The 21142-nt window shown below is 39.4% G+C and overlaps 1 protein-coding gene across 3 annotated transcripts in view; it reads left to right on the forward strand.

The window, feature by feature from the left end:
• PRRG1 (proline rich and Gla domain 1) overlaps positions 1-21142 on the forward strand; it is a 115566-nt gene that overhangs the window by 47758 nt on the left and 46666 nt on the right. For all 3 annotated transcript variants that reach the window (XM_019718199.3, XM_019718200.3, XM_019718202.3), the window contains exon 2: positions 3323-3373. In XM_019718199.3, the coding sequence (XP_019573758.1) occupies positions 3364-3373 (10 nt within the window). In that variant the 5' untranslated portion in view covers positions 3323-3363. The remainder of the gene's footprint in view (positions 1-3322; positions 3374-21142) is intronic.

Raw genomic sequence — 21142 nt, forward strand, 5'->3', positions numbered from 1 at the left:
GACGATTTTTAGCTTAAAGTCTATCTTGTCTGATGTCATTATTACTATTCCTTTTTTTTTTTTTTTTTTGGTTACCATTTGCTTGGAATATCTGTTTCTATCCCTTTACTTCATTCTATATGTATCCCTAAAGCTAAAGTGAGTCTCTTGTAGGCAGTATATGGTTGGGAATCTTGGTTTTCTTGTTTGTTTTTAATCCATTCACCCATTCTGTTTTTTTTGTTTTGTTTTTAATTTTTTAATTGAGGAACAGTGTGGTTTTCCAGGGCCCATCAGCTCCAAGTCAAGTCGTTGTCCTGCAGTCTAGTTGTGGAGGGCGCAGCTCAGCTCCAAGTCCAGTTGCCGATTTCAATCTTAGTTGCAGGGGGAGCAGCTTACCATCCCATGCAGGAATTGAATCGGCAACCTTGTTGTTAAGAGCTCGCGCAGCTCAGTGGCAGCTCGTTGTCTTCAATGTATTTGTGGAGGGTGCAGTTCACTGGCCCATGTGAGAATCGAACCAGCAACCCTGTTGTTAAGAGCTCACGCTCTAACCAACTAAGCCATCCAGCCACCCCCATTCTGTTTCTTTTGATTGGAAAATTTAATCCATTTACATTTAAGCTAATTATTGGTAGATAAGCACTTACCATTGGCATTTTGTTCCATTGAATTCTTCAGTCATTGTACTCTTCAGCTGTAACATTTCTTTTTTCTGTTATGGTTTCTATTTCTTTGTTGAACTTCTCATTTTGTTCATGCATTGAATTCCTTTTCAGATAGTTCATAGATCTCCATTTCTTTAGGGTCAGTTATTGGAATTTTATTAATTTGTTTTGGTAGTGTCACATTTACCTGTTTCTTTGTGATCCTTGATTCCTTGCGTTGGTATCTGCATTGATTTAAGTGGCCTCCTCATTCAAACTTTGCACGTTCACTCCATCAGGGAAAGACCTTCACCAGTCACTACAGCTTGGGGGTACTGGACAGGTATTTGGCAGCCTTCATGGGCAGGCAGGGCTGGTGCTTGGGATTTGTAGTTGGGTGAGGCCACTGCCCATGCTCTGAGGTTGGGGGGATGCCTCTGGCTGGGCTCTGCAGTGGGGTGGCCTGTTGGCTGGGTTCCATGTTCAAGCAGGACCACTAAGTAATAATATTTTTTGGGTGGGACTATTGATTGTGCTCTGCAAGTCAGATGGGGCCACTAGCTGATCACTCTGGTTGGGTAAAGTCTCAGGCTGTGTTCCCTGGCAGGATGGTACCACTAGTTCAACTCCGTAATTGAGCAGGGCTATGGGGTATGCTCTGTACTTACCCCTGGTTGTGTGGGATCTCAGACTGCTCCACAACCAGATGGTGCCACTGCCCAGACTCTGTTTAGATGGGGCTGCAGGCAAGGGTTAGTAGTCTGACATGGCCTCAAGCTGTGCTTTGGGATCAGGCAGGGCCACAGACTGTGCCCTGGAGTTGAGCGGGGCTGCATGTCAGTCTTCGTGATCACCTAAGCCACTGGCTGTGCTCAACTGGCAGGCAAGGTCACTGGCTGGTCTTTCGTCTCATGTGGGGCCATAGGCTATGCTCCGTGATTGGGCTGGGTTACTGGCTGGACTTCCTGTCTAGGCAAGGCTGCAGGCTGTGTTCAGCAATTGGGCAGGGCCATAGGCTGACTTCCTCTGCTTATTAGGGTTGTAGGCTGGGCTGTCTGGCTGGGTGGGATTGTAGGCTGGGCTCTGCCTCTCCCGGTACCATAGGCTGGGCTCCTGTGTTGCCCAGGGTCACTGTTCAGACTCCCTGGTTATGCTGGGCCCCATGCTATGCTTAACAGTTGAGGGGGGTGGCTGACTTGTCTCCCTGACCAAGCAGGGGTATGGGATTGGGCTCCACGGCTGCTCTAGTTCTCTCGCTGGGCCTCCTGGGTGGGTGGGACTGGAGGCTATGCTCAACACGGGCAGGGCTGGGAATTTTCTTCCCTTTCTGTTTGGTAAAACAGGCTCCACTGCCCATATGGCCCACTGACTAGGGATCCAAATCAGGCAGAACTGCCAATTGAGCTCCCTAGCCAGAGGAGCCAGTGGCTCAGCTCTGCAGATGGCCAGAGCAGCTGGCTGGGAGCTCTGCTCAGGCACTGCTGCAAGCAGAAATGCCCTGTGCCAAGACCTGACTGAGCACTGTTTGCTGTGAGCCCCACCTCCCTTCTCCATCAAAGCCCTGCAGAGGCCTCCAGTGACCTCCATGAAGCAAGACCTGAGTGGGCCTCCTAGGAAGCGTCCCCCAGCTTGGGGAGCTGAATGTCCACCTTGGGCCTTTGTTTTCCTACTGTAGAAACTATAGGCCCAAGGGGCCCTCTCGGTTTGGCACTGTCAGTGTGGAGAAGGGGTGATGTTTCAGAGTGTGTGTAGTCCTCTTACCCTTCTAGGGTGGGATTTTCACAATGGTGTTTGTTCTGTGGATAGTTGATCTTCCTGTGAGAGGGACTGAAATCCAGAATGATCTATGTGGCCATCTTGATGACATAACTCTCCTGTATGTGCTTAGCTTTAAATAGGTTATACATTCTTTAATGGACTGATACATTATTTCTTATAATTTTGCCTCTCTGGTGCTTAGCTCCGCATTGGGAATGTGGCAGGTGAACAATAAATCTGTGGTGATTCCATGATTGAACCCTGTAAGAAAATGAAGCAGTATGGTATGAATTAGCTTCTGTGGATGTATTTTCGTCTTTTAAAAACAGACTTGCCTCTCCTCCATGCATTCCTGCATTTGCATTATGGGGGTTTTTTCCTCCAAAGTTTCCATTGTCAGTAGTTCATGGTTGTTGATTCATACTGTTTATTGGGAATAACTCTATGGGCTACTTTAATTAGGGGTACTGCTGTTTGACACCATTCAGGGAAATGTTACACTATAAAGGGTATGGATTTGTCACAGAATGACATTGAGGAGAAGTCAGTGATAGGCAAACTAATAACATGCTAGCCTGGTTATTAAAATTGGGCCTTTTGGAGTTTTTGTCCACCGTTTTTTTTTATTGATATCACTGCTTTCTCCTAAGAGATACACATGGGACCAATTTGATGATTTTTTTTGGCAAGAGCAGAAACTACTGCTAGATAAACAAGGTTAGAGTAAGTTTACGTAGAGCTCATGCTTCCAGAATACTGTTTCTGTTCTCTGAGGTTAGATATCTGTTTGCAATGGAGAAAATATTTATGTAAGGGGGTAAGATTGGAATGCACTGACAAGAAATGCTCATGTGGACCTGATCAGCTTCAGTGGAACTTATCTGATGTAGTGACTCAGCCTCTGTGACTGACTGTGTGTATCTGCTGTATTTTTACAGGGAATCACTGTCTAGGGACCTGCCGGAGACCACAAGCAAACATGGGAAGGAGTAAGTTTCTCTTTGCTTTTAAATAATTTGACTCTCCATATTAATCCATTATATCCGGGAAATTAGATTTGTAACTCAAAGGGTTTCTTTGTGCACACCTATATTGTATTTCTGGTTAATGTTAGAACGTTTTTGTCTGAAGCAGGTCTGTGCAGAGAAAGACCAACAGACTACATGTTGCTTACTGGCAAGGGTCTTTTTATTTACTGCTACTCTTTTCTGGACATCTCCCAGTATAAGGAGAGAAGGCTCAAACTTGATACTATGAGGTGGGTGCAAAAGTAATTGCAGTTTGAAAGGTTAAAAATAATTGTAAAAACCACAATTACTTTTGCACCAACCTAATACGGTATACAGACCTGCCCTAATCCCAGTTTCTTTACAACTCTTAGCAAAGTTACCCATATGCTTCCAGTGGTTTCTAAGCCTTGTTGATAATAGCATAAACAAAAAACATGATTCTACTGTGCAACAAATGACAGCATTAAAAAAATTCATCCATGAGGTTGATTTGTAAATGCTTTCGATTTCCCCTAAAATGTTAAAGCCTAGCATCAAAAACCATTAAAATTTCTTTTATTTTTCCTTTCTCATAAGGCTATTTATAGTTAGTGGGTAATAGACAAATTTAACATCATTTCATTGTTAAGTTAATATTAACCAACCACTAATGGCTTCATAAATAATCCTAATCAGTGTGGACCATAAAATTAGATGCTGTAAAGGACCTCACAGGGAGACTTGGTGTCACGTGGTATAGAGAGAAGAGTACTGTAGAGAGTCAGAGGCCTGAATTCAACTTCTACCTCTACAACCTTGATCAAATCCTAGAGCTCCCCTATACGTGTTTATGCATATCTGAGGTGGGATTAATATATTCTGCACTTCTCGCCTCAGGAAGCTGTGGTTGGCATAATGTGATAATGCATGTGAAAAGTGTGTTGAGAACTCCTAAGTATAATGGAAGAGAGCAGTTGTATCTGCTCATTGCTGTCCATATTGAATAAGTATATCTTCATTGCTTCAGTCTTTTAACAGTTAAAATGAAGTTATTTGATCAGCGGGGCTGGGACTAGGGTTGTGCAAGTAACAGAGAGTGCCTCCTTATGTATATGCTCTAGGCACTTTGTTTGCCCCATCTTAGTGTGGGCCCTGGTAGGCAGCCCCAAGGATAATGGATCAATCATAGAAAATGTCTTCCTGAACCTTGTTGAGTCAGACTTTGCCTGTTTTCTCCAGAGCTTCCCTTGGAGATTGACTAGCCCCAGGGATTCTGATTCTTTCCCAACCTTCACAAAAGATACCAATCTCTGATAGTTGAGAAATTTTAAATGAATAAATTTTAAACATCTTGTCCAAGTTTTGGGACTAGTCCATGCCATGTCCTAACCGCAAGTCAGTTGTCAACAGAAGCTTCCAGAATAACTCATCGTGGCTTGGTCCTCACCTAATCTCAAGTTTCTGGTGGATTTGGAGAAATGTTCTGCTTGTTGGATTTCATCATGGCCATATGGAGAAGAGAGCTGCACCAAGACAGGACCAGACATTGCTTCTTGTTTCCTCTCTTCCTTTTCAGAATGATCATCAGGTCGTTAGCAAGATCATTAGGTACTGACTTTCAGAGGGACCTCAGCAAGGTTTTGTTTAAATGGTCAGGCAATTAATAGAGGGCTTGCTAAAGGACAGGGCCTGGTAATGTAATCTGCAAGATGGGCATGTTTCCAGCCTGGATATGGGATAAGGGAAGTGCTTCAAAAAATGCTACTTTTATAAACACATGGAAGCTTGTAAAGTGGTCAACTGTTTGTGTTGAGCACTTTAAAAGCCTCCTTAACATCCTGAATCTCAAAGTCTTTATCCTTTACTCTCCACGCTTTACATAGTTTGCCTGATTACTCTTGTTCATTGCTGACATTGTGAGTGAAAAAAGAAAAGATGCTACTGTGAGCTCATTTTTTTCTTTTCTGGCAATGTACAATGAAGTTTTTACTGGATTTGGCAAAGCTTCTCACAAACATAGCTCAATGTGTCATACAAAGGGGCAACAGAGGAAAATATCACAAAGACATGGCACTGAGCCTCATTCATTAAGGAGCCATGAAAACAAAGAACACAGCTGGAAAACCTTACAGTATAGGTGAAACATTGAAATTAAAATTGAGTTGAATTTCTCTTGGTATTCTTTGATATTATATGAAGAAATTATAAATATGTGTTAAATGAAGTATTCTTTTATTTATGTCACATGAAAAAAATTTATGAACAAAGTCTTAAAAAATGGTGGAGGTGGGATGAGGACAGACTTGTATATTTAATTTCTTATTAGGCCACCACCAGTGTTCATTGTTTGTGGCATGGAAATCCCATTTACTACATATGAGTTCTGAGCTAGGGCTTAGTGTTTATGTAGGACACTTAAGAATATGTAATTATTTTGATATTAACAAGCATCTGTAGAGCACTTCATAACTCACAGATATTTCCCCTACATTATTTTATTTGAGTTGTCAGACAAGCCTGTGATGTAAATAGGAGTTATTATCTTTAATTTGTGTATTATAAAACGGAAAGTTGTGAAAGTCTTATCTAAAGTCCACAACCTGTAAATGGAGAGCAAAAATGCAAACCTAGGCCTAATTATGTCATATCTAGCTTTTTTTAAAATTTATTGGGGTGACAATTGTTAGTAACATTACATAGATTTCAGGTGTACAATTCTGTATTACATCATCTATAAATCCCATTGTGTGTTCACCACCCAGAGTCAGTTCTCCTTCCATCACCATATATTTGATCCCCCTTACCCTCATCTCCCACCCCCCTTACCCTCTGGTAACCACTAAACTATTGTCTGTGTCTATGAGTTTTTGTTTCTCATTTGTTTGTCTTGTTCTTTTGTTGTTTTTGGTTTATATACCACATATCAGTGAAATCATACAGTTCTCTGCTTTTTCTGTCTGACTTATTTCACTCAGCATTACACTCTCAAGATCCATCCATGTTGTCACAAATGATCCTATATCATCTTTTCTTACCGCCGAACAGTATTCCATTGTGTATATATACCACAACTTCTTTATCCATTCATCTATCGAAGGACATTTTGGTTGTTTCCATGTCTTGGCCACCGTAAACAAAGCTGCAGTGAACATTGGAGCACATGTGTCTTTATGGATAAATGTTTTCAGATGTTTTGGGTAGGTACCCAGGGGAGGGATTGCTGGGTCATATGGCAATTCTATTCGTAATTTTTTGAGGAACCTCCACACTGCCTTCCATAACGGCTGCACCAGTCTGCATTCCCACCAACAGTGTATGAGGGTTCCTTTTTCTCCACAGCCTCTCCAACATTTGTTACTATTTGTCTTGTTGATGATCGCCATTCTGACTGGGGTGAGGTGATATCTCATTGTGGTTTTGATTTGCATTTCTCTGGTGATTAGTGATGTTGAGCAATTTTTCATATGTCTATTTGCCATTTGTATGTCCTCTTTGGAGAAATGTCTCTTCAGGTCCTCTGCCCGTTTTTCAATTGGGTTGTTTGGTTTTTTTGTTGTTGAGTTGCATGAGTTCCTTGTATATTTTGGATATTAGCCCCTTATCGGAGGCACTGTTTGCAAAAATCTTCTCCCATTCAGTTGGTTGCCTGTTTATTTTGTCAATGGTTTCTTTTGCTGTGCAGAAGCTTTTAAGTTTCATATAGTCCCATTCGTTGATTTTATCTTTTACTTCCATTGCCTTTGGAGTCAAATTCATAAAATGCTCTTTGAACCCAAGGTCCATAAGTTTAGTACCTATGTTTTCTTCTATGCAGTTATTGTGTCAGGTCTTATGCTTAAGTCTTTCATCCATTTTGAATTAATTTTGGTACATGGTGACAGCAGTCCAGTTTCATTCTTTTGCACGTGGTTATCCAATTCTCCCAGCACCATTTTTTGAAGAGGCTGTCTTTGCTCCATTGTATGTTTTTAGCTTCTTTGTCAAAAATTATCTGTCCATATTTATGTGGTTTTATTTCTGGGTTCTCAATTCTATTCCATTGGTCTATGTGTCTGTTTTTCTGCCAATACCATGATGTTTTGATTATTGTAGCCCTGCAGTACAAGCTGAAGTTAGGGAGTGTGATACCTCCAGCATTGTTCTTTTTTCTTAGGATTGCTTTGGCTATTCGGGGTCTTTTGTGGTTCCAAACAAATCTGATGATTTTTTTGTTCTATTTCTTTAAAAAATGCCATTGGGATTTTGATGGGGATTGCATTAAATCTGTGTATTGCTTTGGGTAATATGGATATTTTAACTATGTTGATTCTTCCAATCCATGAGCACGGAATGTCTTTCCATTTCTTTGTGTCTTCTTCAGTTTCTTTCAAAAATGTCTTATACTTTTCAGCATATAGGTCTTTCACCTCCTTGGTTAAGTTTATTCCTAGGTACTTTATTCTTTTTGCTGCGATTGCAGAAGGTATTGTTTTTTGTATTTCTCTTTCTGAGATTTCATTGTTAGTATATAGGAATGCGATGCACTTTTGTACGTTGATTTTGTAGCCAGCAACTTTACTGTATTCGTTGATTGTTTCTAATAGCTTTTGGTGGAATCTTTAGGGTTTTCTATATATAACATCATGTCATCTGCAAAGGGTGATAATTTAGCTTCTTCATTCCCAATTTGGATGCCTTTTATTTCTTTCTCTTGCCTGATTGCTCTGGCAAGGACTTCTGACACTATGTTGAAAAGCAGAGGTGATAGGGGACAGCCCTGTTGTGTCCCTGAACGTAAAGCAAAGGGCTTCAGTTTTTCACCGTTAATTATGAGATTAGCAGAGGGCTTGTCATATATGGCCTTTATTATGTTAAGGTATTTTCCTTTCCATACCCATTTTATTAAGTGTTTTAATCATAAATGGATGTTGTATCTTGTCAAATGCTTTTTCTGCATCAATTGATACAATCATATGATTTTTGTCCTTTATTTTGTTTATGTGATGTATCATATTGATGGATTTGCGGGTGTTGAACCATCCTAGTGCCCCGGGGATGAACCCCACTTGGTCGTGATGAATAATCCTTTTAATGCATTTATTGTATTCAATTTGCTAGAATTTTATTTAGGATTTTTGCATCTGTATTCATCAGAGATATTGGTCTGTAGTTTTCTTTTTTTGTATTGTCCTTACCAGGTTTTGGTATCAGGATAATGTTGGCCTCATAAAATGAGTTGAGATGTGCTATCTCTTCTTCAATTTTTTGGAAGAGTTTGAGCAGGATTGGTATTAGATCCTCTTTGAAGGTTTGGTAGAATTCACTAGTGAAGCCATCTGGTCCCGGACATTTGCTTTTGGGAAGGTTTTGGATGACTGATTCAATTTCGTTACTAGTGATCGGTCTGTTTAGATTTTCCAGTTCTTCATGGTTTAGCCTTGGAAGGCTATATGTTTCTAAGAACTTGTCCATTTCTTCTAGGTTATTGAATTTGGTAGCATATAGTCCTTCATAGTATTCTTGGATGATCCTTTGTATTTCTGAGGTGTCTGTGATTACTTCCCCTTTTTCATTTCTGATTTTGTTAATTAGTGTCTTCTCTCTTTTTATCTTAGTGAGTCTAGCCAAGGGTTTGTCAATTTTGTTAATCTTTTCAAAGAACCAGCTCTTTGTCACATTAATTTTTTCTATTGTCTTTTTGTTCACTATTTCATTTAGTTCTGCTCTGATTTTTGTTATTTCCTTTCTTCTGCTGACCTTGGTTTTCACTTGTTCTTTGTCTTGTTCTTACGATGTAACATGAAGTTATTTATTTGGGATTTTTCTTGTTTCTTGAGATAGGCCTGTAATGATATAAATTTCCCTCTTAAAACTGCTTTCGCTGCATCCCAAAAATTTTGGTAGGATGTATTTTCGTTGTCATTTGTTTCTATGTATCTTTTGATCTCTCCTCTAATTTCTTCTTTGACCCAGTCGTTCTTTAAAAGTATGTTGTTTGATCTCCATGTGTTTGTGTTTTTTCCTGCTTTCTTTTTGCAGCCGATATCCAATTTCAAAGCCTTGTGATCAGAGAATATGCTTGGTATGATTTCAATCTTCTTAAATTTGCTGAGGCTGATTTTATGTCCCAGTATATGGTCTATCCTTGAGAATGTTCTATGTACACTAGAAAGGAATGTATGGTCTGATGTTTTACGATGAAGTGCTCTATATATGTCAATTATGTCCATTTTATCTAATGTGTCATTTAGGGCTACTATTTCGTTATTTATTTTCTGTTTGGATGATCTATCCATAGCTGTCAATTATGTATTTAAGTCCCCTAGTATAATTGTGTTTTCGTCAACTTCTCCCTTTAGTTCTGTTAGTAGTTGCTTGGTATATTTCGGTGCTCCCTGATTGGGGGCATAAATATTGATGAGTGTTATGTCTTCTTGTTGTATAGTCCCCTTCACCATTATGAAATGTCCATCTTTATGTCTTGTTATCTTTTGCACCCTGAAGTCTGTTTCATCTGATATCATTATGGCTACATCTGATTTTCTCTGGGCACGATTTGCTTGGAGTGTCAATTTCCACCCTTTCACTTTGAGTCTATGTTTGTCCTTGTAGCTGAGATGTGTCTCCTGGAGACAGCATATGGTTGGGTTTAGTTTTTTGATCCAATCTGCTACTCTGTGCCTTTTTATTGGTGGGTTCGGTCCATTTACATTTAGGGTGATTATTGATATGTGAGGATTTCCTGTCATTCCATCTTTAGTTTTCTGGTAAGGCTGTGTCTCCATTGATTCTTTGCCTTTTTGTTGTTGTCTATTATTTCTGTGTGGTGGTATTATATGATGTTTCCCTCTGTTTCTTCTTTTATTACAGTATATATTTCAGTTCTGGATTTTTTTTTTGAGTGGTTACCCTTAAGTTTATGTAAAAGAAAGTTTGATATTTAGAGTATTCCATTTTCTTCAGCACACTTACTTTCTCCATTCCTATATTCCGGTTCAGGCCTTTACTCTCCCCTTTTTTATATTTTGGTTGCCACAAATTTTCCCTGTTGTTGGTGGTTGAATAGCTTCCTTTAGTATTTCTTGTAGTGCAGGTCGTGTATTAGAAAATTCCCTCAGCTTCTGTATGTCTGGAAAGGTCTTTATTCCTACTTCATATCTAAAGCATATCTTTGCCGGATATATTATTCTTGGCTCATAATTTCTCTCTTTCAATAGTTTGAATATTTGGTTCCACTCCCTCCTGGCTTGTAGAGTTTCTGCTGAAAAATCTGATGATAATCTAATGGGCTTTCCTTTGTAGGTTACCGTCTTCTTTCCCCTGGCTGCCTTGAGGATTCTTTCTTTGTCGTTGATTTTAGATAGCTTCAATACAATGTGCCTTGGAGAAGGCCTGTTAGGATTGAGGTAATTAGGTGTTCTATTTGCTTCTTGGATTTGAAGATCCAGTTCTTTCCACAAGTTTGGGAAGTTCTCATCAACAATTTGTTTGAATATATTCTCTGTTCCCTTCTCTCTTTCTTCTCCTTCTGGTATGCCCATTATTCTTATATTGCTCTTTCTGATGGAGTCAGAAAGTTCTTGTAGAGTTCTTTCATTTCTTTTAAGTCTCAAGTCTCTGTCTTCTTCCGTCCATGTAATTTCCAGGTTTCTATCTTCGATGTCACTGATTCTTCCCTCCATCTGGTCAACTCTACTACCTAAGCTGGTTATTTCATTCTTAATTTCTTCTATTGAGTTCTTAATCTCCAGAAATTCTATTTGGTTCTTTTTTAAAATTTCAGTCTCTTTCGTAAAATGCTCATGTTGTTCTTTGATTGTGTTTCTGAGTTCATTAAACTGCCTTTCTGTGTTTTCTCGCATCTCGTTGAGTTTCTTCAGAATTGCTATCTTAACACTTTGTAAGCGGGCATTTTCCCGCCAAATCGCGTCGTAACGCGGGGCTTTTTTTGTCATTTTCTCTCCAAAATTAGATTTTCCATAAAATATTTGTATCTTTCGATCTATTTGATATTTTTCTATGAAACTTTCAGTGTTTTAGTTTAAAAAGAGGTCTCTATTTATTTACTTTGCAAAATTTTTGCCGGTTCCAACTAGAGGCGATATGACGAGTTTACTCGTTTCCCACAAACAATGTGTTAAATTCTCTGTCATTTAAGTCACATATTTCCATATCTTTAAGTTCCTTTTCTGGAGACTTTTCACTTTCTTTCTGAGCTGTCTTGTTGCCTTGGTTATTCATGGCAATTACTGATTTATTTTTTCTCTTCCTCGACATCTCCAGGAGTGGCTTCTGCAACAGGTTGATAGGAAGAGGTCTTTCTTTTGTTTTCCAGTACTTGTTAGTAGAATGTTTGATTTTCTCTCTGACTGCAGCCTTTTTTCTCTCTCCCACACGGTAGTGCTATGTTTTCTCTGCACTATTCCACCTTCTCACACAATGGGGGGATTCCCTGGGAGACGGGCTTCTCTGTTAATAGTTCACCTGAGTCACAGGGCGCAGTGTCCCTGTGGGTGTGCAGAGAGCTTTTGAAGTTTCAAAGCTCTTCCTGCACCAGATTCAGAGCCCGTATGTTTCAGCAGTTCTGTTTACTCCTGCAGGGATCCGCCCAGATAGGTGGTGCCAGCGGTGGGGTGAGTTGTGAGAGGTGGCCCAGAGCAATGGTGGTGACCACCACCACAGCCGGTCCTGCTTCCACAGCTCCCTCCCCTTTGCTGGAACTAGTTGGGCTGCGAATATGCGAATATGCATCTGCGGTCCACAGTTCTCAGAACAGCAAATATTCTGTTCTTTTGATCTGACACTGCTACTGTTCCGCTTCTAGCACCGGGTAGGTGGGGGCAGGACGAGCTCTGGGAGGGGTGGGAGGGGGCGGCTAGTCTCAGTACCTAAGGCTTCCGTTCTCTGCTCGGCAGTGAGGGCTTGAACCACCGTCTTCAGCCTTCTTCCCTCAGTCTTTTCTCCGAGCTCTCTGCCATGTGCGTTGGGTTCAGCCGTGTTATATGCTATCCCCTCAGCCCTGTGGGCCATAAGTGGAGCCCTAACAGTCCGAGTTCTTCCCTGTCCTGCAGCTGCGATAGTTCCGGGGTGCAGCGAGCTCGGAGCCCTGAGCTAGGTCTGCATCCTGCGTCCATGTGGCCCCGTCTCCGCACTTCTCCCTTCCCTCCTCCCCCGCTCGTGCGATTCGCCCACCTTTAGGTGTATTCAGTAGTGGGCCTTTTCGTCTTGCCTGTCTGCTGTGCAGGGAGTCCTTTGTGGAGTGATTGTTGTTCGATTAGTTGTAAATTCTAGGGGAGCTTTACAGAGGCTCACCTCACTCCCCCATTTTGATGACATCCTGTCTAGCTTTTATTTTTCAATAAACCATGGTCTTAATACCCTAGTCATCAGCAGTGTATAAAAGTCAATGAAATAGTTGGGAGCCAGGGTGGCCAGTTAGCTCAGTTGGTTAGAGCATGGTGCTGATAACACCAAGGTTGCCGGTTCGATCCCCGCATAGGCCACAGTGAGCTGCGCCCTCCTTAAAAAAACAAACCAACAACAAAAATAAAAAGTCCTGGGAGCTATCTGTTGCTGTGACAGGAGTGGAAGAAAATATTTTCTAAGATTTATGATGATGTTCATATATTTTTCACAGCATAGGGGACGGGATAGAAGGGCAAAGAGAAATGGCTGTGTTCACCATTTGTCATGACAGCTAAAACACATGTGTATCAGATAGTGGAGCTCCTCAAATATCAAAATCCTCTGAGCAGTGGGGATCAATGGCTGCAAAGGCAGCAGTACTCATTGGCGGTCACCAAGGGAGGTAGTAAGATAGTTCAACTCAGAAGCTTGCTGTCTACAACCCACACTGGGAAGTACCTAAAGTAAGGGGCCTAAGACGCCACTTATTTGGTGAAAGTCACTCTTCTTGATCGACAGATTTCTATCTTTATGGTTTTTCTTAACACAAAGGATATATATAATACATCATGGAACACCAGAATAGTACGAGACAACAAGGGGAGATGCTGTTACAAAAAAAAGAGCAGCATAAATAAAATTACATGTAAGATTTAGTAGAGAATTAACGTTTTTACAAAAAGAGAATGTGAGGATTTTACAAATGTGTACAAGTATGTATAGGCCCACAAAATATTACACATGTAATACTTGAGTTTTTATCTTTAATCATCTTCAGATGGAAATTAAAACTTTATACTACCTTTTCATCTCCCCTTGCCCCTGAGCAAATGGTATATTCATGACAAAATGACAAAAATTGCAGTAATCCACAAAGCAATTTCTTGGGAGTTTTCTTGCTGAAAACTTTTGGGGTTATTGTTTTGTTACAATGTTCGAATAGAATTTGATTTTTAAAACATAGCTGTTTTCCATCTGAATTTTTTCCTATGTCAGAACACACTTCTCTTATTGCATGTTCTAAGTGCTATAGCAGCAATTGATGGTATTTATTAGCCTAATATGCAGTTATTGATGGCTAATTTCACTGTGTACTTTAGGAACAGAGCTTCTGGAAAAAATTCATCATGCTGTCTCGATAATAGCTAACCACATGATGCTCCTACTCCCTTTTTACAAAATAGGAATAAAATTTCACCATGAGTCTTCAAAAGTATTCATTTTACTTTGTTAGATAGAAAACTATCTGGAATAGCTGAATGATAGCCAGCAGACAGGTCTTATTTGTGGAGAATAGTTAAAATAAAAGTATAAAGATACTTTAGCATTTTTTCTATTTCTCCTCTTCCAGTATTTAGTCTTCAGAAATAGCTTTTACCTAGCCTAGAAGAAAATCCCAGGTCTATCAAATCTTAATCTGAAAAGTCAGTTTCCATCTCCTTTTTCCATACTTAATGGTAACATGCCCTTGGTGTTCTTGTATGTGTGAACATAGTGCCATGCTATAGAGAAACAGTGGCAGTGCTGCCAGGTACAGTCGTTGTTTTTTATGACAACGTAGCAGCATAATTCCTTTGGGTCCCTGTTTCCTTTAGCCCAAGGAACCCAAACATGTCCCGTCACTTATCAAGACTTCGTGGAAGGAAAAATGGTTTATAGCTACCACAGTAAATCTCTAAGCTCTTTGATTCACGGCCAAGCTACTGTTCAGTTAAGGCCAATCCTAAACTTAAACTCTGAACATACAGCTCCATATTTTCAAATGGGGAATGAATATTCACACTGACAAGCTTTGTAAAGTGACTATCTCATAATGTATTGCCTAATTTTATTTGACAGCTCCCTGCTTTATAGTTCAAGTGTAGGCACACATTTAAAGACGATCAATTATTTCATTTTCTGGCCTATATTAAATCTGAGAGTCTCTTTATTACAGTAGCATATTCATGCCTCTGCAGTTTAGATGATGTCACCAATTTATCATAAATCCTTAGCTTCCTAATTTTATAACAGTAATACAAATCTGCTTGGGGCTGACATCAGCCATTATTTTTTCCTGGCAAGTCTTTCTCACCAGGAAAAAAAACAACAACAACAATTAAAAAAAAAACAACTGAGCTAACTCTTTAATGGTCAGGCTACTTTTTTTTTTAACTCATTATAGGGCTTGATGCTTTTTGTCTTTGGTGCAATTCTCTCTGACTTATCTATTTAAGAGAAAAATAACCTTTGGTACATACGTTTAGAATGTTTTCTCAACCTCAACACCTTGACATTTTTTTCAATTGAGGCAAAATTCACATAACATAGAATTGACCATGTTAAAGCATACAATTCAGAGGCATTTGAAGCGTACAATTCACAGTGTTATGCAGCCATCTAGTTCCAAAACATTTTCATCCCCTCCAGAGGAGACCCCGTATCCATTAAGCAGTCAGTCGCTATTCCTCCCTCTCCCCAGGCCCTGACAACCTGTAGTCTGCTTTTTGTCTCTACGCATTTACCTATTCTGAATATTCACTGAAATGAAAGAATGCAATATGCGACCTTTTGTGTCTGCCTTTATTCATTTAGCATAATGTTTTTTTAAGTTTATCCATGTTGTGTTAGTACCTTATTCCTTTGTATAGCTCAAAAATATCCCCTGGTATGCCTATACCACATTTTGATTATCCGTGTATCAGTTTCTAGACGTTTGAGTTGTTTCCACCCTTTGGCTATCATAAATAGTGCTGCTATGATCATTGATGTGCAAGTTTTTGTTTAAATACCTGTTTTCAATTCTTAGGGCTATATACCTGGGAGTGAGTATTGCCATTTTGGACCAGGTAATTCTTTGTTGTGGGGATTGTCCCGTGCACTGTAAGATGTTTAGCAGCATCCTTGGTCTCTCCCCACCAGATGCCACTGGCACCCACCCCTCCAAGTTGTGACAACCAAAAATGTATCTGGCCAAACATTTGGAATACTGCCAAATGTTCCCTGGGGCACAAGATTGCCCAAGGTTGAGAACCACTGATTTAGAATAAAGGAAAGGAAATCTTTAGAGATAAGCTGGAATTCACATATTACATTGTTTTTCAAAGAAGTAATTTGAGTCTAAAGGAGGATATTACATGGTTCTGGAAACCAAGGTGTAGTCTGGTCCTATAATAAAGCAGCTATATCCTTGGCTAAGGCAGATAACCTCTGCAATCAGTTTTCTCGTTAGTAAAATGAAGGGATTGAAGTGGTTCAGTGATTTCCAGTGTGTTCAGTGATGTCCTAGGATTTCTATAGGGGTCTTAGGAGCCACCAGGAAGGAAGAGAGGAAAACGAGGTACTTCTGGTGAATAGCACCTCCCCTTCAGACAGAGCAAGCAAAAGTTTGAATTCTGCCATCATTTCTAGAGCAAGTTCCCGTATAGACAACATTGATTTCACCGATGAATAGTCATTTCTGAAATTCATGTGTTAATTAACAAAGTCACTAATTTGTCAGTGAGACTCCATTTCTTAAATCTATTATGCTCTGCTGTTGTGGGCAGGAGAGAAAGCTGAATGCTATCTTTGAAGGCTGTCTGAATAGAATAGCCACCTCGGGAATGTGGCCTTTTGATTATATATAGTATGTGTTCTATCAGGACATTTATCTACTCCTAGGGTCTAGATCACAGCTAATTTAGCTATAATATAGATAATATCACGCTGTGTGTTGACAACTTGTAAAGCATTCACTATAACACAGTTATGTATTTAAAACTGTATTTCATAGTTGGTGATTTCTATTCACCTGCCTTTTTCCCGTTAAATAGTGATTATTAGTTATAGTTATTTCCAGACAGAACTGTAATCAGTGTAGCTAGGGCCCATAAACTATAAAGAAAGTTTTATGGTTGTAACAACTGTCAACACTGAGACTAATGACCTTCTTGCTGATATAATTGAGGTACTAGTGACAGAAATACCCATATTTGAAATTCTCCTATTTTCATGGTTCCACCTGATTGTATGCTTAATTTTGTGCAAATTAGACGATTTTTCTAATGCACCACCATACAACAAATTCTGAATTATTTGTTTCTTGTGGGTAAGACACAACCCCAGTCCATAAATATCATGTGTTAGAGTACCATACATTTAAATCAATTGTTGTCACTGGTAGTAGCTTGATTGCTGTCATCTCCTATTTCATAAAGCATACTTTTTGATAAGAAGGAATTCTAAGTTGTAAGACTTCTTCAAAGACAATTTGTGGGAGAAACTATTAGACCATTTCTCTGTATCTCGTTCTTTATGAAGCATAAAATCATTAGACAAGAGACATCTGAATATGCAATCCAAAATTTGGCTTTTAAGCAAACCATATTGACTTAGTAAGACTCACTCTGGAGGGAACCATATTTGTTTTGTTTTTAAAGAATATTGACTTTATAGATGTGCATTACCTCTTTGTCTTCTCTCTTATAGAAATCCATTTCTGGCCTTTTCTCCACATTTATTCCCGGAAACCTGCCTGTTACCATCTGGCATTTCATTGCATACCTCCGGTAGCATAAGGATGTCTTTTTTTAAAGTCTTAGGGAGTGATCATAACTACCACATTGTCAATAAGAAGCAGGTTCAGGATATGAAAGCTATTAATAACAATTATTTCTTCTCCCAAACCCTGTGACTACTCACTGACACTAGCTCAATACTGTAACTTCAAATTATTTTTTAAATATCTAAGTTCTTGACTGGATTTCAGCTCCCTATTGCTGTGGACACATATACTACATGCCATTCTAACTAAGCTGCAAGTTTGTGACAACCTGATCGGGTACGTGAGCACCACCATACAATAAATTCTGAATTATAAATCTACGTGCTGTCAAAAAAATTAACCTTTCATTTCCACAAATAGGTTGTCGTGGTGAAATACCATTGAGAAATAATCTGTTTTTTCTACCTTCCTAAGTAATAGGAGGATGATCCAAATAGTATCATTTTAGTTTGTATGATTTTGTTTTTTACTAAGTGAAATGTCACTAAAATTTGAGACTTTGTTTTTCCAAGGAAAGTTATTTCCATCAGTCTGTGATTTAAAAAACAAACTATTTAGTACCTACTTCAGCAGAAAAAAATACTGAAGGCATTGTATGTATGCACAACTGAGTAAGTAATAGTATCAAAATAGTAGTATCAAAATGGCTTAGAAGCAAGAAAACAAGAAATTATGAGTGTGACACTTCATAAGGTTTTTTTAAATGTAAATCCGAGCACACGGTTGGGTGGGGAGGGTGCCTTGTTGATTTTCTCTTCTTGCTTATTTGTTTACTTATTGTTTGTTGTTGTTTGGGGGATGTTGGTTGCTTGGCTGGAAAATAGTGTGTTCACACTCCCAAAGGATTTGGATATGATACAATACTCCCACTGAACAAACATGTTTCCAGTTACAAAACTCTTCACAGTTATAATTGAAAGGACCTAAGCAATCATATACAACCCCTTAGCTTCACAATTTAGGACACAGGCCCAGATAAATTAAGCAACAAATGCAGACTCATGCAGCCAGTGTAGTGCCACAGCTGGAACAGGAACCTGCATACTCTGACTCCAAAGTCAGGACCTTTTTGCCATGCCACACTGTTCTCTTCTCGTGTGCTTTCATTTGTCTCAGTCAGGGATGGTGACAGTGGTGAACAGATGTTGGCTTTCTTAGACTTCACCAAGATAGTCTCAAAAGGCAGTTTTCACGTGACAAACAGAAGGCTCAGATAAGGGGATAGCTTCCCATGTTCTGTAGTCTTTATGAAAAATTCACAACTGAACAGGATATTAGAGATTTCTATTTGAAGGGAAAAATAGCTTCCTGGTTAGCACGTGGACTCGTTCGTTAAAGATTCCGTCTGGTACACCAACATTTACACAGTAATGTCTAGGAACACACTTTCCATTTGAATAAATACATTTTGCAGATTGCTGATGTTCACCTTTTTAATAGGTGTTTAAAAGCTTTTTAAAAACTCTATTTTATGGAAATAGTTGTAAAATCATATAATGTACTGCCTTCCTAAACAATATCCTGAACATCATATCGTCCTTTCTTGGTGGCTCAGATTCCCCATTTTAAACATAATCCTTGATGCCTACAACTTCAGGAGGTTTTAGTGTGAGGGTGGTTAGAGCCTTCTCTAAATAACTCTGGAAGGGCCTGTCTCTTTTTTCCCTTGCCTGCATATTAAATGAGCTTTCGCTTCTTGTTATTGTCAATGTGTTGATCTAGTTCAGCCTACTCCTGCCCTTTTTGCTTTTCAGCAACAATGTGCACTGAGGCTTTGGAGTCTCACAGCCAGTCTTGTGGATGAAGGTTGAATAAATTGATCCCCGATTAGTCTAAGGTAGCTGGGGCTCCTCTGTAGGTAAAAGCACAAGATAAGTTATAATGCGTGACTTTGGCCATCTCTTGTTTGTTTCTGTTACGTTGGTGCAAAAGTAATTGCGGTTTTTTCCCCCCAATTTTTAACTTTTTTTTTTTTTTTTAAGATTTTATTGGAGAAGGGGAACAGGACTTTATTGGGGAGCAGTGTGTACTTCCAGGACTTTCTTTTTTCCAAGTCAAGTTGTTGTCCTTTCAGTCTTAGTTGTGGAGGGCGCAGCTCAGCTCCAGGTCCAGTTGCCGTTGCTGTTGCTAGTTGCAGGGGGCACAGCCCACCATCCCTTGCGGGACTCAAGGAATTGAACTGGCAACCTTGTAGTTGAGAGCCCACTGGCCCATGTGGGAATCGAACCGGCAGCCTTCGGAGTTAGGAGCATGGAGCTCTAACCACCTGAGCCACCGGGCCGGCCCCAATTTTTAACCTTTTAAACCGCAATTACTTTTGCACCAACCTAATAAGTTCCTGAGATGGGATTTATTTGAGTGACTTCTGCATAGTGATGTATTACTATCATTGATATCCAGAATGATTATTGTAAAACGTTGAACTATCAAATAACCTAAAAGCCAATAGAAAATAATTATTTAGTGTATTTTGTTGTAGCTATTCATGCTTCTTTAAACATATATATCTGTCATATATGTAATTTTCATTTCTTACTCTATTATTAAGAACTTCTTTGTGGTCTCTTGTTAAAATTCTAATAATGATAGGCTATCAACATACATTTGACCAAAATTGAAGCTAATAAAAGTAAGCATATAAGTTACAGTAAAGGATGCTTCCTTATGAGTTTGTTACAAATATCAGGTTCTTATAAATAAGAACCAGAAATAGGCCTTAATTTACTTTCTGAAGAATTTCTGAAATTTTAAAATCTCATGATATTCCCTCAAATGTTTATGAATCATCAAAGTGTATTGTAGCCACTACGCAACATTAGATAATTGAAAGGACATATGAGACTCTCATAAGGCTTTAATAATGGCTAAAGGTACAATGCAACAGGAGAAAGATGGCTCCTAAGGCCATTTTTAGTCACACAGGACACACTTTGTCTTCTAATTGTGAACCACCAAGGTTATGTGCAAGATAACCTTGGTTTCAGGGAAGCCACGGCCATGTTCACTGAGAATCTTTGATACCCCACTGGTCAGGTAGCTGAAAATAGGCTGCATATGCAATTAAAGCAGATGCAAACCTCAGTCTGTACATTTTCAAAGCAGTGTAAACAAGCTAGTACCGAGTACCTCCACGGGAGTTTGAGACTTTAAAGAGCACTTTATAAAGCTCTAGTACATTTCATCTCAAACTTAACCAAGTGGACCAAACTGCCTGGCATCCTTGGAGTGAAGCATACAGACTCGCTGCCAATTAACCCTCTCCTTACTCATGTATTTTATGTTTTCTAAGGGCATTTTTATTATCAGCTTGGTAAATCGCATTTTCCCTTTCACGGAAGAACTGTAGCCATGACAGTGACAACAAGTCATACTACCATTTATTGAGCATGCATTCTTTGCCAGGTCCTGAACAAAGTATTTTATTTACATGACCTCATTTATAATTATGAGTTTGGGACTGTTACTACAGTTTTACAGGTGAAGAAGTGAAGCTTAGGATTTTTGCTTGCCTCACATAGCTATTTGCTCTAACAACTCTTTTTCTTAGTTTTGAAATGTGTAGCTGATGTGTACCACTTAACAAGCTTGGGATACAATTAAGATCCCATTCGTTACTCAAATTAAACAACCACGTCCCTTGGTGATGCAAGAATGTTTGTTTTCCTTCCGTGACCCACCCTGTTCCTGTGAGAAATTCCAGAACTCTGTTAGGTCTAGAGGAATAGGCCCTGACTCTTGCATTAAAGAAAACATAGTGGAGTACTATGTTCACGTGTAGAAAGTCCCTATTCTCTCTTGCTTTTGATGTTCTTGCCACTGTTGCTGGTATATAGTCTCACATCAAAAGCAGGGCACCCAAA

Source organism: Rhinolophus sinicus, chromosome 18 (genome assembly GCF_057876585.1).
Source record: "Rhinolophus sinicus isolate RSI-liver-muscle chromosome 18, RSI-T2T, whole genome shotgun sequence".
Classification (NCBI taxonomy): Eukaryota; Metazoa; Chordata; class Mammalia; order Chiroptera; family Rhinolophidae; genus Rhinolophus; species Rhinolophus sinicus.